Here is an 18297-nt window from a genome sequence, read left to right on the forward strand (position 1 = left end):
AATATTTTAAAATAGTAAATTAAGATCTCGATTGGTAAAGAGTTAAAAAAAAAAAAAACTATAAAAGTTACGTATCAGTAGAGATTATTGTTTGATAAAAAAGTTTAGAAGACTTTAAAATCAGAAAACAAGTCTCAATCGGGAGAGATCATGTCAAGTGGTAGAAGCATGCAACTTAGTTATGAACTACCACCGCTAACAAAAGGAATTGTAGTCTAGTAGCACTTGGTTACACTCCCACATGGAAGGAGATGAGTTTGAATCTCAGTGAAGACGATATTGGCTCTTTGTGTTTCATTTGGTTGAGAAAGTAACTATGAATACTATGAATAAATACTACATTGTAACAGAATCAATAGTATTCAAAAAGACACAGGGAAGATGACGGAGTTGGGGCTAAGGAAGCACTAAAATCCAAGGCCTTGTTTGGAAGTGGTGCTAAGTAAAAGCTGCACCACACTCAATAATAATCCAATTGGTTGCAGTGGTCAAGTCACAAACTACAGTGCTATAATGGAAAATGAGTAATATTACACTGATTTTTCTTTTTTCTTTTTTTTTCTTTAAATTACGGATTATATAATTAAATAAATGCTCAATAAAAATGATAAATAAACAGAATATAAATAATATGCACATCACAATTCACAAACAAATAAAGAATGTAAAATTTAAATAAACTGAGTTTACGAAAGGGAAAAAAAAGAAGAGAAAAAAGTCAAATAAGGTCCTGAACTTTACCCAAAAGTACAATTAAGCCTTTTAATATTAAAAAAAGTTTAATTAAACACTCAAACTTGTCATTTTGGTACATTTAAACCCTAATGACCGGTTATTTACCTAAAACAACAGGTCATTAAATTTCTGGCCAACATTTCGGTGGCCGTCGACCGAAATAGTTTTCTCCAACGAACAGACAGTGACGTCTTCTCCATTGGAGTGGAAGTTGAAGGTGATGATGAGATCGAGAGCAATATTAAGAAAGAGCAATAGGAAGTTTGTGGAGGATTATGTTTACGAGCTGAGCAAAGAGAGAATGGGCATATCCCGACCTCTGTGAGACCTCCACATTCTAAACTTGAAAACACATGACGCCAAAGCCTTGGCGGTGCTGCGGATGCAGCATGCTCTGGGCGACGGCGCCTCCATCAATTCCTTACTGCTTGCCGGCAGCCGCCAAATTGCTAATCCTCAATTATTCCTTACCATTCCCACTCGCCCCCCGCCTAAAACCCTAAAGCCTAAGCCTAAGAATTGGTTGAAACTGGTTTAGAATACATTAGTGGACGTCTTCATCTTCATCGCTTGGAATACATTAGTGGACATCTTCATCTTCATCGCTACTCTCTTCTTCCTAAAAGATTCCCAAACCCCAATCACGCCATCTCCTGCCTTAGAATCCAAACCCAAGCGATTTGCTTACAGGATTATGTCTCTTCAAGATTTCTATTCGTCTTCTCCAGTGGAGAAAACAACGCGGTTGAAGGCCATTTGGGTTGGATAAGACAACGCAATCGAATAACACTGTTCGTTGGAGAAGATCATTTCGGTCGACGTCCGCCGGAATGTTGGATGGAAAATTAATGATCGGTTGTTTCAGGTGAATAACCGGTCATTTGAGTTTAAATATATCAAAATGACAAGTTTACGTGTTTAATTGAACTTTTTTTTTTTTTAATGTTGTAGGGCTTAAATACACTTTTAGGTAAAGTTTGATGATTTATTAGACATTTTTCCCAAAAAAAAAAAAAAAGAGTAGGATTGAGTAAAATTTGTAAGTGTATAACCAAATAAAGACAATGTACGGATTATCAATTCAACTATTCAAGTAAATGCATTTTTTTTACTAATGTTAAAGTTTTATTATTATTTGCTCTTTAATAAAGAAATACACAAAGTGACACGCTCAAGTGAGAATCAATTAAGGATGGTAATAGGGCAAGGGTGAAGGCAGGAAATAGGGTCTCTATTCTTGCCCCCGAAATAGGGCAAGGGTGAAGGCGTGAAATAGGGTCTCTATTCTTGCCCCCGAATTCATCTCCCATTCCCCAACCTGTCCCGTTATTCGTGGAGATTTTCAGGGACATGAATTTTCCACCATGATTTTTTAAATACATGTCCTAATTTTTGAGTAAACTATAAAACAATATATTATTTAAATTATACAATTAAGTTACAAAATATATAAATTTCTAACTTTTTCCTCAAAATAGTTACAAATGTATATATTTAAATATAAAATTAGCCTAAATTCCGTTATCTCAAATATAACTAGTACAAAATACTTAAAACATTAAACAACACTTAAAGATTAAAATTGTTCAAATCTTAAGTTCTTAACCAAAATACCAAATGTCTAAAATTTCAAATATCCAAGCATAATAAATTTTGAAAAAAAAAAGAGTTAATATTGTGAATAATGTTACAGCTTATATTAGGCTCTATTATTTTATATTCTATTATTTGAATTAAGTGACTGGTAGTTAGTCAATACTGAACTCCATAAGATTAGGAGAGTTTCTAGTTGGCTTCTGTATAGGACTCTGTAATTCTGCGTAACCAATTGAATTGAGTATTGTCATTCTCATTAATATCATCGGGGGTCCTCCGAGTATAGTGATTTTACCATGTTTAGTCCTAAATTTTCAAATTGACCACCTGTGCTCCTTCGACTTTTAAATTGTTACCATCCGTGATCCAAGTAACAACCCATGATTTTTCAACTTTTAAAATTTAACCAGCGCTGGTCCTCCTAGAAGGACCACGACTGGTTAAAATTTGATAGTGGAAGCTAGGATCGATGGTTAACTTGGAACACGGTCCACGAGTGATAACAATTTGAAAGTCAAAGGACCGCGAGTGGTCAATTTGAAAGTTCAGAACTAGCTGTGGCAACTGGCAAAATCATTATACTTGGAGGACCGCGGACGGTATTAACTCAAAACATAACTAAAAGTCTAAATATTAGTAGACATAAGAGTTAATGTCATATGTGATCCTCTGAGTATAGTGATTTTGCCACGTTTAGTCTTAAACTTTCAAATTAACCACCTATGGTTCTTCAACTTTTAAAATTTAACTAGTCGCGGTTCTCTTGGAAGGACCATGGGTGGTTAAAATTTGATTGTTGAAGAACCATGGGTGCTTAACTTGGACCACGGAAGATAACAATTTGAAAGTCGAACCACTGGAGGTCAATTTGAAAGTTTAAGACTAAACATGACGAAACCACTATACTTGAAGGATCCAGATGGTACTAACTCGTAGACATATATATATATATATATATATGGAAGGGTTCAGTTGTGGGTATAGCTTCTCGTGCGGTTAGATCTGAGCAGTTGATGAAATCTAGATCAACCGCTCAAATCAATGGAAATTTTAAAAAAAAAGCATGTCATAAAGAAAGAAGTATAAGCTAAAAATAGCACACCTTAAGTGATAGAAATACGCACCTTAAGTGTTAGAACAACGCATCTTAAGTGTTAAAATGGCGCACCTTAAGTATTAACATCGCACCTTCAGTTTATAAAATTGGCACACCTTAAGTGATACAAAGACACACCTTAAGTGTTAGAACAACGCACCTTAAGTATTAAAATGACACACCTAAGTTTTGTTCATAAATTTTGTTCTTGATGGCCTGAGTGAGGGATCTGGCAAACCCCTCACTCTGCCCCCTTCTTCTTGAGGTATTGGGTGACGGGCCACCTAGCCCGCCACTCAGGCTCGCTAGTTCTGTGTATCCGTCTGTTCCAGTTTTGAAGAAGAAACACAATGCACCACCTATATGGAAAATGATCAAATTGCCACCGTATTTTTTTAATCATTGTTAATCCTGAACGTTGATTTTGACAAGATCAATGGCTCTCCTCTAACCGCACAACCGCACCTGAGCACTCCAACCGCACCAAGATTCATTGAGAAATGGGAGAAACTTCCAGTGGGCTAGTACAAGTTGAATATTGATGCTACATTTGGTGTTGAAGCTAGAGTAGCATATTGATGGATCAAGGAAGTGAAATTGGGCTTTGGACTGACCAAGAATGCATGAGAGATGATAGATCAGAGCACGTTGAATTCTGATCCTGTTTGCTAAAAATGACTAGAGGCAAGGACCAATTGTTATACTAGGAGCTAAGTCTATCTTGCATTGTGAATGCTGATCTAAAAATATGTTACTGTAGACACATAATATGTTTGTGTAAACATATTATGTGTCTAAGCTAGTTAACATATTCTGTAACTGTAGTTAGCAATTTATGTGTCAATAGTTATTATTTTTTGTATTTGTAGTTAATATGTTATGTGTCTTCAATTTATTTACATGTATATAAACAATTAACTTTAGGTACAAAATATGTTACAGTTAACTGCAAGTATAGAATTATATTTCAATATAATCTTAAGTTATTTTATATGCTAGGCTAGGACATCAAAGTTTCTTTGTCAAAAAAAATTAAAAATAAATTCAATAATGGTTTTAAGACTATTAAACACTATATATTTTATTCAATAACCCAAAAGAAAAGACAACTTTATCAACACTTAATAATTTGATCGATCATTGCATTTTTCAATAATTAAATATGGTTTTGCTGTTCATCATCAAAGATTCCCGACACCTTCATCTTCATATATTCAAAGATCCAACAACTTTCAACGTTAGCCAGAAAACATAAGATTCCATTAAATTCGTTTATTTTATTTTATTTTTTTATAACTCAGGTTAACTACAAATATGTACAAAAAAAAATGATAATTACAAACACATAAACTGCTAACTACATGTATAAAATATGTTAATGTAGATACATAATATGTTTGTGTAAACACTAAACATATTATGTGTCTAGTTAACATATTTTGTAACGTATATGTCAAATGAAACTGTAGTACAATTAAAATACTCTGTAATACTTTAGTGTTATTATAATAAAACTAGTGTGCGTAAAAAATGAAACTAATTAAAAACATAAAAATATTGTCAAATGAAATTGAAGTGTAATTAAAAGATACGATGTCATTTTGTTATATGGTCCATGCTGCTATATAAACTATGGTCCACGGTAAAATTTTTCAAATAGGACTCTTTGGGGCTTGGGCACTTGTCAAAGTGCACAACAAAAAATTTTAAAGTATACATATTGATATTTAAAAATATACTTCAAAATCTATAAAATTGTAGATCATAAACTTTAAATGGACTCAACAAAAATTCTAAAAATACTCACAATCTATAAATATGCGTACTATGATATTCAAAAGTACAACTCAAAAACTTTAAAAATGCACAATAAAAACTTTAAATGTGCATACTATGATATTTAAAAGTACAATTAAAAAATCCTAAAATTGTGCTTCAAAATTTTTAAAAGTTTGCACCTAACTAGTTCCTATATATGTGTATGTGAAATGCACAATCCCCCTATCAATCCATTCTTAATAAATGTCAGCTTCTTGTGATCATTTGCCCGCTAAGATCACAAGACGAGTTTCATCAATAATGCGCTTTCAGGTAATTGCGAGCCTACGATAGACTTTCCGGTAAATCAAAAAATAAAACTATTAATATAGCCATGAAGCCAACTACAAAAGAATGCAATAATGGAGATACTACAAATAGTCTGGATTCTTCTTTCTGACATGAAATGCAGTCACAACCTACAAAACAACAACAATGGAAATGAAAGGGATAGGGATAGGCGGATAGGTAGTGAGAAGTATTGTAGTATTATTAACAAGTTAGCTTGATTTGATTAGAAAGTCCTATGTGACATTTAGCTAAGTGTCCTTCATCTTTCCCACTACTTTTTCCCTGTCCTGAACAATCATAACAATACTCCAAATTGGAAAAATCTTATCACTTTCTGTAGGACCATCATGTGATGAATAACGTTACTTTTACAAAAATAAATAAATAAATAAATAAATAAAAATTGTTATACCATGTTTTAATAAATTCTGCATTTAATACAACTGTATCTTTCTTCAATATTTTTTTGGAAAGAGAGAGGTGCAATTCTACCAAACCCAATTCATGCGGTAAGCAGTGTTTGCAAAAATCCCGTCTAGCGTATCACCATAATCGGTGGTCTACGCGGCCGGCTGACTAAGCCTCCTAAGCATCGACTAGGCACCTTAGTCGGCCGATTAACTATTGTTTTTTTTTTTTTTAAAATGAGTTATTTCGCTTTAAAAAAACATCGTTTAGAGTAAAATAAACCTAAATTGTTCAAACTCTAAATGTTTTTTAGGTTAATATTTAATATTTTAGTATTAACTATTAAAGTATTAAATAATTTATAATTATTAGTCTTAAAAAAAAAATACACGAGTGCCTAGGCGCCGATTAATCGCCGTCTAGGCACCCTACGCGCTAGGCGTCCCCTGTGCGCCTAGCGATTTTCTCAACCATGGTTATAAGGCATTCCCTTTCCCAAATATCACTAGCAAAGCAAAGGGATAACACCACTAAACATAAAGCACAATACTTAAGACAATATAAAATTCATGTAAACTATATAAGTTAAAGAAGAATACACATAACACATGGTCAGAAGTCAGAACTGAGATTTTATATTATCACAAGTTTCTCTGCACAGAAGAAATTCTTGATAAAGAAATATAATTTTTTGATTAAAAATTATTTAATTGCCTACTTCTTGGCAGAGTTCACTGTTCACCTACCATGGATTCTCTTTCTTTTCTTTGTCTATTTCTCTACACTTAGAAGCTACACATTGCCTTAGCTTTGACAACTAGTGTGGGCTATAGACAATTGTCTACTCCATGATTGAGTAAAAATATAAAATCATGTGGAAGGGACAGGGAAATTTTTTAAATTTTTTTAAAAAAAGACCAAGGTCTCAAGTTCAATGGTTTTCACCTAAATTCCAAGTGCAATGGTTGTGAAAGTCTTGATTTTTATACCCCACCCTCCACTTTAGACACAAGATTCCATCCACTTCTTTTCCTGCTGTGTGATCCATTTGGGGTCAACCATCCAGAGATGGGGTACTCTAACTGCAGAGTACTATAAAGGAGTATGAAGATTTAGGCTTTTACTACCAGCAAGAACACCAGAGCAAAGAAAAGTCACCTTGAACTTTACACATTGTTGTGATAAAGTAGAAGGTTCTCATTTTGAGCTCTGAATCCCCAAGAAAACAGAAATTTTTTTAACGTTTTGAGTAGTAATGGAATCAGAAGAGGCTGTGTCAGCACCTTCAACACCAATGACACCGGGGACTCCCGGTGCTCCACTCTTTGGAGGGTTCAGGCATGAGAGAGCTGGCAATGGCAGAAACTCCCTTCTTAAGAGCTGCAAATGCTTCAGTGTGGAAGCATGGGCTTTAGAGGAAGGAAGCTTGCCTTCTGTCTCATGCACATTGCCCGCTCCTCCGGTTTCACTAGCAAGAAAGGTGAGAAGGGATGGGGAAAAAGCATAAATGAAGATTGGCTGACCTGTTTCATTACAGCAAGTTTGATGTGATTTTGTTGATGAATTCTTGTGAAAAACAGGTGGGAGCAGAGTTCATAGGGACTATGATACTAATCTTTTCAGGAACAGCCACAGCCATTGTCAACCAAAAGACTCAAGGGACTGAAACCCTCCTCGGCCTGGCTGGTTCCACCGGCCTTGCTGTTATGATTGTCATTCTCTCCACCGGCCACATCTCCGGAGCTCATCTCAACCCTGCTGTCACTATCGCCTTTGCTGCTCTCAAACACTTCCCCTGGAAACATGTAACTATTAGAATATAATACACAGTACTACAAAATACTAAGCTGCTTGTGTTTTCATTTCCTTACAGTTCAATGACTGTCCAAGGGTTGAATTTCAATTTGGTTAGGTTCCAGTTTATGTTGGGACACAAGTGATGGCATCATTGGGGGCAGCATTCATACTAAAGGCAGTTTTCCACCCCATAATGGGTGGAGGTGTAACAGTTCCTTCTGGGAATTACATTCAAGCTTTCGCTTTGGAATTCATCATCAGCTTCATCCTCATGTTTGTTATTACTGCAGTTTCCACCGACACTCGAGCTGTAAGCCATAAACATAGGATCCTACCATAATCTTTCATTTTCATTGCTACTTGTTACTGAAAACACTCTTCCAAGTGGTGGGTTAAAAATAAAAACATAATTTAGTACCAAACAAGTTGCAGACAGCTAGGCCCAAGTTTCATGCCCTATGGTGTTTAATAAACAAAATGGTCAGTCTAATTGTATAAATTTAATACAGTATCAAACTAAGGTAACACATATGTCCAGCCTAATCATAAAAACTTTCTCTTCTTTGTTTCAATGACTTCTGAAATTCAGTATCAATCTTGTTTACTGCTGATACAGGTTGGAGAGCTTGCAGGAATAGCAGTAGGAGCCACTGTCATGGTCAACATACTTATAGCTGGGTAATTACAACATCATCTATGCCTATTATTTCATTTTCCTTTTTATTGTTGATGTTTATTTAAAGTTCGAAGTAAGAAGTATGAGATGGTGAAAATTACCATTATACCTGTAACTGAAAAGTTATGATGTATGTGTTGTCTTTGCTGTTATACAAGAAAAGAGTCCAGTGAAGAAATAAGGATAAAGTGGGTGAGAAAAGGGGGGTTAGCAAAAGTGAAAAAATCTGTATTACATATGACAAATTTATATAGATGTTCAAATTGAAGTCTGGGTTGACGCAACAGTAAAGCATCACCCAAGGGTATATTGGGAACATAAAAAAGATATCTGAAGCCTACTACAGGAAGTTCTCACACATTAAGCCTCTACTCTTCATGGCTCAGGCAAACAACTGGAGCTTCAATGAACCCAGTACGAACTCTCGGACCAGCAATAGCTGCAGGAAACTACAGAGCTATATGGATCTACCTAACTGCCCCCATCCTTGGTGCCCTTGCCGGGGCAGGTGTTTATTCTGCAGTTAAACTGCCTGATGAAGATGGCGAAAATCATCAAAAGCCCTCAGTTGAACACAGTTCCAGAAGGTGATCCATGAAACCCTCATTACACCTAATAAAACAAAAAGGAAAATTTCTATGGTGCAATGTGTGGACCACTGGACCATACACACTTCCTTGGTATCATGTGTTTTTCACTTTGATACTATATAGCTTTAGCATTGGTACCATCACATTATAATTTGAATATTGTTCTAAAACTTCAATCCTGTGGTATAAAAACTATATTGCTGTGGTATCAAATACTTTAGTACCAAAGCCACACTACGACAAAGCTATATAGAATCAAAGTTGAGCATGTGGTACCAAAAAAGTGTGCACCATAGAGAAGTCCAGAAAAAAAATGATGTGTTAGATAACGGTCAAATGCTATAAATAAAAGTGGTGGGTAGATGTGGAAGGTCTACATATTTGAGAAAACATAATGGTGGAGGTAGGAAGAGAAAAATGCTATAAATAATTGTATTCTCTCAAGTTTGAGAAGAGAATTTGCATTTGGCAAATGAATAAAGCATCCGGCATGGTACACTATGGATGAAAAAGAGAACAGGTTAAGCTTCACAAGTTTTTATAAAGGTACAAAATATTGCAATGTGTTATAAAATCCCTTCACATTTTTCATCTGTCACTCTTATCAGATAACATCATTGTACGTTCACTGATTCACATAGGTATGAAAGTGACAATAAAGATCTATGTATGTTCCCAGATAAATGAAAATATAAATTGCATTGCTCTTTTTATAATTTAAAGTCACAAACACTTATCAGCATTCTGAGAAAATTAAACATGTCTTCTTCTATTCTATCTCTTCCCTTTCTTTGTATTTCGTGCTTTATAGTCAAAAAACTTACTACTATTCTGCGCACAAACTAGGCATCAATGATAAATGCAAATCATCTCTTATTCATTCTTTGAAATTTAAAAGAACGCAATTGCAGATATGGTCAAGAAAGCTAACAGATGCACACAAGATAGTTAATATAGATGGGTTCTGGCACTGCCTGAATATTGCAACTAGAATTTACTCAATGTTTTAAAGGTGATAGGTTTATACTGATCACATTGAGCATATATAGCCATATAGGACTTAAAAATTTAATTAAAACCATTAAAAGAGGTGTTCAGAAAGCATCTTTTTTGGTTTAACAATCCAACCAAACTTTTAGAATTGTTATGCAATTCGTTCAATGTGAATTAAAAGACAGACCTAGTCTTACAATCCAGAAGCTTGGTCTCCATGAAGCCAAAAATCTGAGACTTGAATCTCGTGCTCCATAATTTCAGCCATTAGTATCACATGTAGCAGAACTAAAATGTTTCCGCTTACAAGCCATATTTTTCCACACAAATATACTATGCCTGTTAAGAAGTATGATAAAAAAAAATGGTCATTTCACTCATTTGAATATCAATCACTAAACTATGAAGATTAACAACGAAACAGTTGAGCGAAATGTAGTCTTTCATCTAAAGAATGAGGTAAATATGTTAATTTTCCAATCTCTATTGTAGATTTCCAAGCAACTTGTAAGGGAACCATTACCTACCAATCAGTTGGTGCTCCGAGAATCAGAAGCTAAGAAACATTTGACATTTATGGTGCGATCAGACCATGCCGAGTTCCTTATCACGGATCAACGGGTCGGGTCGAACAGCGAAAGAATAGGGTTTAGCGAGCAAAAGAACAAAAGCAGCAATTAGAGTGCCGAGGGCGTCGGCGACGGCGTCTTTAGACGAAGCACCGGCGGACTTGAAAAAGCCGAGCTCGTCGGCGACCTCCTTTGCGGCACCGGCGGCGAGAGAGACCAGGGATCCAACCCAGATGCTCCTGCGCCGAATAAACGGGTACCGGGTTCGACCCGCAACGAGGGAGGTGAAGATAGCAATGGAGAAGCAGAAGAGGACGTGGTAAAGCTTGTCCATGGCGAGCCAATCATCCCCATTCTCCATTTCCAGAAAGTAGAAAATGCCCCAAAAACACAAAACAAAAGGGAAAGGGAAAAGAGAATGCTTCAGGGATTGGGTTTGACTGGTTTGAGAACAATTAGGTGAGATCAGGGTTTTAGATTTCAGTTGCTAGACACGAAACAAAAAGGAGGGAATCCATTAAAAAATTTTTTTAAAAAATCTATAAATTTAACATAATCATATATTATACAACAAATTATACCATATTACCATGATTAAGTCTACCTTGCATATGTTTAAATTATGTATCTGCAATTGACATATTTGATTACACAATGATATGATGTCCTAGTTAATAAAAGGCCACGAGACATAAAACAACATAAATTACTTATAACTGAATGTAAACCTACTTAAGTTACTCATAGTTTATCGGTTCAAACAGAAAAATTCAACTTGTAACATTGTAATTATCAAGTCGGCTGAAATTGCTCCAAATCCAAAGTGTATGCAATGGGGGAATGGGGTCAAGGGTGTTCCACAAGCGCAAGCCATAAAATGAAAGTATAAATATCATGCTAAGCTTCAACCTGTAAATTGGGGAAGAACATTCAGTCATATTATAAAACTTAACTTCGTACATTTATCCAGTAACTACAAAGCATGAATATATTCCTTCCAACAAAATTGATAGCTCATACAAGACCACTCTTGCTTATTATACTAATTCATCATACTGATCAACTCATTGATATGATCTTCGCGATTTCCAGAGTCTCCCCCATCTGCGAATCGTTTTTTCTTGCCCTGCAATGCTTTTTCTGGCTTGTTGAGAGTGAAGGGGCAAAGAAAGCCACTTACATCCTTGAAGTGTGGACCGACATTAGCAATCTCATGGATAATGTCTTCTAAGCAGATTATGCCACTCTGACCCAATGCCTGCCATACAAAAAGTCACATGATATGTTCATGTTCAAGAAATTTCCAGAAAACATGCAATGATTGATTAATTGACATACCTTTTCAATAATGTTATTATCTGTCAAAGGCACCCTTTGCTTATCAACTTTGCCAGTCCCTTTTTTGCAAATCAGATCCTTCACGCTCTTGAGATTAGGATACCTTCAACCATGAATGGAAGTGTTAGGAAAAGGGGAAAAAAAAAAGTCAAATGCTTGCCACTTCAGTTACGAATATGAGAATCATTAGTGCACATGAACATGGAATGTTGTAGAATATCTCATCAAAGTCGGTCTCCACAAAGCCAAAAAGCAATATAAAGTACAATAATATACAAAAATACTCTTGCCATCCTTAAGATTCTTATTCAAGAATAGATGTGCAATTCTTAAATGAAGAAGGAACACCACCACTAAATTTTCCTTATTGCTTTATTCAAGAGAAAAATAATGGCTTTGACTTTTATAAGGTAATGCATTATGCTTCAAAGGGTCCATATCGTAATGATCATTTTCCCGGCATCTTTATGTTTATGCAATATGTATGTCCCAAGAAATCATTAAGTGAACTGATCATCATTATATTTACACTTCACCAACCAGTAAATCCTTTTTGATACTTTGAGATACGAATAAAAAAGGATATCATGATCATCAAAACAACAAACAGCCGTACCCACTGGATTGCATTACAAGTGGAGATCGATTCAACATACCCATATGCAATGTAAGGCTCCACCTTTTTCAGAATTCCCATTGTTCTTTCATTAGCCTTCAGAAATACCCCATGGAATACTCTCCTCAGCCTCAATGAATATAAAAGTTTTCGGGTTTTTGAATGCATATCATTCTTCCTGAAAAGTTATAACCAAAGGTAAGTAATACAAATTAAAAACTCAAGCATTGTAGAGACACTAGTAAGTGGTTACCCACCCTCCAATACGTATGACAAATAGGAGTTTGGAAGTTGGGGACACTGACACTCGTCTTCTACTCTTACTCCTTTGTTTCAGTCGTACAAGGTCAAGCTCCTGAAAAGTGAATAAAGATACTGTTAAATGATCTAAAGGCAATGACCTAGTATTGTTAACAGTGTACGATTAAGATAGAAAGAAAATTGACCACAGAGCATACTGCCAAAACCTGTCTCAAGACTGAGATCACAAAGGGCATGTCCCAGACACGTTCATAAAAATTACATTAAAAAAAACACACACACAGAAGCAAGTGCACACAAATGATAAAAGAAATGCTTATTTGATTGAACACACACACTCAGAAGTCATAGTTCATCTTTCTTTCCATCTCTATAACTTTTTGTAGAAGGGTAACAAGAGTAAAAGCAAACTAAACAACTAGCCTAGCACGCCTATCTACAAACCCTGAAACCCACTTATGACTTATGAGGTATTCATATTCAACTCGGCCCAGGTTTTTTGTTTTCAAGCACATAGACAGCTTTAGAATGTTAAGCATGCAAGAATGTTTGCAACATTGAACAAACAAAATAAATAAATAATGAAATAAATGGCCAAATAGTGGCAAATTTTCGACGCAATTAAACAGCACTCGGAACCAATTGATCTTCATACCATCAATAATGAGAAAATTATAGATTTTTATACCCAGAAAAAGGAGCCAAAATTTCCTAATCACGTAAAGCACTGGATATAATTTAAAGGCAATATCCAAGATCAAATATTACCTTATCACGGAATTCTCTGATGAACTGTTCGGGCTTCTTGATGACGAAGCTATCGGACTTGAGCTTCCTAACCTTTTGCTCCAGCTGAAGCTTCCTTCGAATTGCCCAATCCTCATTGTTCCTCCTCTTCTTCAGGACAACCTCATCTATGTAGTTCAGAGGCTGCTGATCCTCCGCCGCCGCCATGTGTATCTATCTACTGTATATATCTAACGACAATACAAAATCAATAAAACAACCAAAATCTGAAAATTCTCAAGTACACAGCGAAACATAAATATGAAACAAAACAAACTGAGTATGAATGCGTGGGAGCGTAAAACACAAAGGAACTCACCGGAGAGGAATGGCGGAAGAGAGAGAAAGGAAGAACGGTTTGTTTGAGAAACCCTAATTAAATCTGCCCAACTTTTTGTTTATGGGTCGGGTATAGGGTTTTCGGGTTTATCTTTGGGCCAAGGTTTAAGCTGTTATTGGGCTATCTAATCAGCTTTTATTGTATACTTATCTGCTTCCACTCTGAGGCTTTGATCCACCATTCTACTTCACAAGGCATAATTATGGCAAATTATTGTGTCGAACATGATCCACACATTGCTGTGTTGACCAAAACAAAAATGTACATTTTTAATATATTAAATGTACATTATTTGTGCACTGAATGTACATTATACAATATAATGTACATCCAGTACATAAATAATATAATGTACATTCAGTACACAAAGAATGTACATCCCCTAAATACAATGTACATTTTTAATATACTAAAAGTACATTATTTTTATATTGAATGTACATTATTTGATAGTATGGTCCACACAGCTCTGTGGACCATGATCCACACAATAATGATTGGCAAATTATACCATGGACCATGATCTATCTTAGATTGTGAATCTTAATTCAAAACAGCATTTAGATTGTGTATATGCAGTTAGCATTTATAACATTCAGTTAACAATTTATATACCTATAAATAAATTAAAGTTACACTATTTCAAAAAAAATTAAAACTACATAATATATTAACTGTAAATACATAATTATTAACTATAAGTACATAATATGTTAATTGTAATAATTGTAATAAACACATAATTTATAGTGACTCGATCAAATTTAAGCTTAGGCTCGACCGAGTTCAAAAATTTTATGTTTGAATTTTATTTGCTAATTTTTATAAGGATTGAGCTAGTTAACTTGGTTTGATTGGCTCTAATTGAACTCGAGTCCAAACCATAACTATATATTTAGTTTGCGAGCACCTCAATGAGTTATGAGCCAAACAATTTTAGACTCAAGCTGAACTTGACGAGTTCGAATTTTGCCAAACTTGAATCCAGCTTTTACTAAACAGTTCACAAGTAGCTCACAAGCGACTTGACTTGTTTCCAACCCTATGTAGAGTTCCTTACTTTGCTTAATTTGTGATAAAATCATATACTGAGATTTTCTCTCTTCCTGATTAATTAAAAAAAAAAAAAAAAACAAAGAAACAAATTTCAAGCATGCATGCCATGGAAAGGTTTATATATTTTAGATTCTTCTTAAAAGTTAAGTTTAAATATTTAATTAAGTAAAACAATACTCCGCAATAATAATGTAAAGAAATTAATGTTGTTGTTGGCCAAAGAATATCCAAATAATGTTGTAGTTGGCCAAAGAATATTCTAACTTATTAACCACTTAACTCAAATTCAATTCTTAATAACATTTTAAATTGCTAATTCATTAGAATACATGACATGGAAATGATTACATGATGGGGCAACGTGGATGATGGGGTAACGTGTATTATGTCACGATAACAATTAACAACTCAATATTAATTTACTATAGTTAAGTAAATAAGTTTAAGTTTTTGTAAAATAAGATTTCAAACTATTCTAATTTTAAAAAACTTTTTTAAAAATACGTTGGGTATGAAATCATTTCAAATGCGACGTATATTATTATTTTTATATAAAATATAATACATTTTATGAGTTTATAATTGATATTATCTTTTAATTAAAAAGTATTATATTTTAAAGTAGGCAATTTTAGACAATAATACTTATTTATTAAAGATTTTTTTTTTGGGTGATGGAATGGCTTAAGGTACCCTTGTAGTAAGTTGAGAAATATAATCAATTGAATCGAGAGAAAGAGCGAGAAAGAGCTTCCGAGAGATTGAGAGCTTCACAAGTACAATAGACTACAAAATAAGAACTAATAAACTTTTTAGACGAGAATTCGATTACTGGTTTTTGTTTATTCGATCTGTAAATTTTTTTCTCCTTCTCACCCCCTACATATCCCGGTTGGCTTTCAACAACTCATAAGGGAAAGAAAAAGGTTTCTTTATTTGCTGCAAACATTGATTGTACAAAGATATAGAGACAAAGAAATCTAAGATGAGGTGAGGTATGGGTCCAAGTAGTTGATTAAGACAATGCAAATTAAAGCCAAACCCACAAAGTAATCATGCAATTTTTTTCTCTTTTCCTCCGCATTGGATAAAAACTAATGCCCTTTCAACCATCACTGCCCTACTCTACTCATGCCTTGCCCACCCTATGTTTTCTTTTTTCCAATCAAACCACTCATCTTTATTTATTTATACCATAATACAATAAGAAAACTCTATCATATCAATGGCTCATGGTAATTCTTTATATGCAATATCATCCCAAAATGAATGGTAAAAGTATTAAATTTGTATAAGCTACTATAGTTGGTACAAAGTCTGTTGGGCGGAGGCCGGTGAAGGGCCAAGTCCAACAATTGATAGTTAGGAGATTGCTGCCTTGTTAGGTGGAGGTCGAAAGGGTCAAGTCCAACACTTTGCCTTTGTGTACTCCTTCATTCATAACCAAGATGTTATTTCTTTTGCTTCAATGTTTGACATTACCCGCCTAAAATTATTCCATGTGCCATTATTATATAAAATTAATCAAGTATTATATATGTCAAGCACCTTGTGCTCAGATGGCATGTAGTGACTCTCCCATATGGAAGGTCATGAGATCGAGCGTCAGTGGAGGTTAAAAAAATCAATACATTAGAATTGAAATAAACAAATGTAAAATTATAAAGAATTTGTGAATGTATAAAGATATAAACACAATTACACGTTATTATATATTGAATAGTTGTCAAATCAAGTATTTATCAGGACACTGAAGTTATAACTAATTAATAGCGAACGTGTAAAATTGCATTTACTTATATTTGTGTACGTAATAGCCAACGTCATGTTTTGATGACAGTAAGTATACTTGACCCTCCAAACCTTTGTCCATCGAACAACCGTGCTAACAACTTAGAGTAAAAAGAATTAAATAGACGATGGTAGAATTGCAAAGAAATTTAAAATGTATAAAGAAGTAAGTATAATGTACAAGTTGTTGTAACTAGATATATCAATATATATTTTTTATCAAACGGAGGAGAACCGGTAACTAATATATATGAGGTAATTTGTAACTCCAACCAAGTTGGTAGAATAGTTAATTTAGTAACAATAAGATTCTAAGTTCGACTATCCATGAGAGCTATTTATTGGTCTTCTTGGTTTGAGCGGATCAACTCCTTGTAGTCTTTGTCGGCTAGGATCATGCATAAGGTGCATTTCACGTAAATAAAGGGTAACTAATATATTGAAATAAACTTTTTAAAACTTTATAATAAATAATGTAAAATGATCAACATTAGTAAAAATGAATTTTAATATAGAAAAATAATTATTCTTTTAAAGTTTTATCTTTATCGGAAGAAAATTACTTGAGCATGTATATTGTGTTATTGCTTTTTGATAGCTAATAAATTTTGTGTGGGACTATCTCACCATATATGAGACGTGTAATACTTTTTATGAGTACATAAAAAAATATTACTTTTTAACAACAAAAAAAGTATTACACGTTTCATAGTAGACGACTTCATAATATACTTACTCTTTTGTTTTTGGACAAAAACTAGTGTTTTACCCGTGCGATGCACGAAAAAAATTGTGTTATTATGAATTTAAATAAAAAATTTAAAAAATGAAAATATATTAACATGTACAATATAATAATATAATTAAATTTTCATATATTTGGTCAATTATTTATTATCATAGCATACAAAATAATTAAAATTAAAATTAAATTTTATATTTTTTTGGTAAATCCACCCGTCTTTCTCCGTCCGTTTTACAGCCCAACTATAATTAAAAGCAAAAATTCTACTAATTACTATACTGCGAAATGTTCACATTAAATTATTAACTTTCCATATTTGTCGTATTTTCACTTTTAGATTGATTACATATTAATGTTACAAGATTTTGACAAGATGCCTAGAGCAGTTTTAACATCAACTTTTTAAAAATTCCAAAACACATATGGGCTTGTATAGTACGGAGCAATGGAAAGTGTTTTTCATTTTTATTTTTAGTTTGTAACTTTTATAAATAATTTCCACTTTTCAATTGGGAAACAAAAATAGAACATATGCAAATTATTGTTCACAAGATACAGGTGAACAGTCAATATTGATATATACTGTTTATACTCGTGTTTTTTTTTCAAGTAGTTTTTCCACATTCTAGAAAATTTGCTTAAAGGTGGAAAATGAAAAATTATTCCTTAATTTTAAAACTCTTGAGAACATTTTAATGTGAATACAAATGCTATGTTGTTTATATATATATATATATATATATATATATATATATATATATATATATATATATATATATATATATATATATATAT

At 33.8% G+C, this 18297-nt stretch overlaps 2 protein-coding genes and 1 long non-coding RNA gene across 3 annotated transcripts; 1 reads left to right on the top strand and 2 right to left on the bottom strand.

Moving 5' to 3' along the window:
• The first annotated feature begins 6993 nt into the window (after positions 1-6993).
• LOC115996891 (aquaporin NIP6-1) lies at positions 6994-9697 on the top strand. Its single transcript, XM_031236330.1, has 5 exons — positions 6994-7424; positions 7525-7749; positions 7857-8051; positions 8358-8419; positions 8804-9697. Exons 1-5 carry the CDS (start codon positions 7200-7202, stop codon positions 9006-9008), a joined length of 912 nt encoding a protein of 303 aa, XP_031092190.1. The 5' UTR covers positions 6994-7199; the 3' UTR covers positions 9009-9697.
• On the bottom strand, positions 8623-10333 carry LOC115996893. Its single transcript, XR_004093671.1, has 2 exons — positions 10188-10333; positions 8623-9252 (listed from the first exon to the last, which is right to left on the bottom strand). It is a non-coding gene; the product is annotated as an uncharacterized LOC115996893 (long non-coding RNA).
• A 1114-nt stretch (positions 10334-11447) lies between these two features.
• On the bottom strand, positions 11448-13960 carry LOC115995747 (60S ribosomal protein L7-2-like). The gene is made up of 6 exons (XM_031234872.1): positions 13890-13960; positions 13553-13761; positions 12781-12878; positions 12564-12701; positions 11908-12010; positions 11448-11827 (listed from the first exon to the last, which is right to left on the bottom strand). Exons 2-6 carry the CDS (start codon positions 13736-13738, stop codon positions 11612-11614), a joined length of 741 nt encoding a protein of 246 aa, XP_031090732.1. The 5' UTR covers positions 13739-13761; positions 13890-13960; the 3' UTR covers positions 11448-11611.
• Positions 13961-18297: the final 4337 nt, after the last annotated feature.

Source organism: Ipomoea triloba, chromosome 11 (genome assembly GCF_003576645.1).
Source record: "Ipomoea triloba cultivar NCNSP0323 chromosome 11, ASM357664v1".
In the NCBI taxonomy this organism is placed as follows: Eukaryota; Viridiplantae; Streptophyta; class Magnoliopsida; order Solanales; family Convolvulaceae; genus Ipomoea; species Ipomoea triloba.

Excerpts from the sequence above, each read along its gene's own strand:
- LOC115996891 (XM_031236330.1), top strand. The coding sequence starts at position 7,200 with ATGGAATCAGAAGAGGCTGTGTCAGCACCTTCAACACCAATGACACCG. Across the intron at positions 8,052-8,357 it reads TTTCCACCGACACTCGAGCT|GTTGGAGAGCTTGCAGGAAT; the intron begins GTAAGCCATAAA and ends CTGCTGATACAG. Across the intron at positions 8,420-8,803 it reads GTCAACATACTTATAGCTGG|GCAAACAACTGGAGCTTCAA; the intron begins GTAATTACAACA and ends TTCATGGCTCAG.
- LOC115995747 (XM_031234872.1), bottom strand. The coding sequence starts at position 13,738 with ATGGCGGCGGCGGAGGATCAGCAGCCTCTGAACTACATAGATGAGGTT. Across the intron at positions 12,879-13,552 it reads TCAGAGAATTCCGTGATAAG|GAGCTTGACCTTGTACGACT; the intron begins GTAATATTTGAT and ends TTCACTTTTCAG. Across the intron at positions 11,828-11,907 it reads ATAATAACATTATTGAAAAG|GCATTGGGTCAGAGTGGCAT; the intron begins GTATGTCAATTA and ends TTTGTATGGCAG.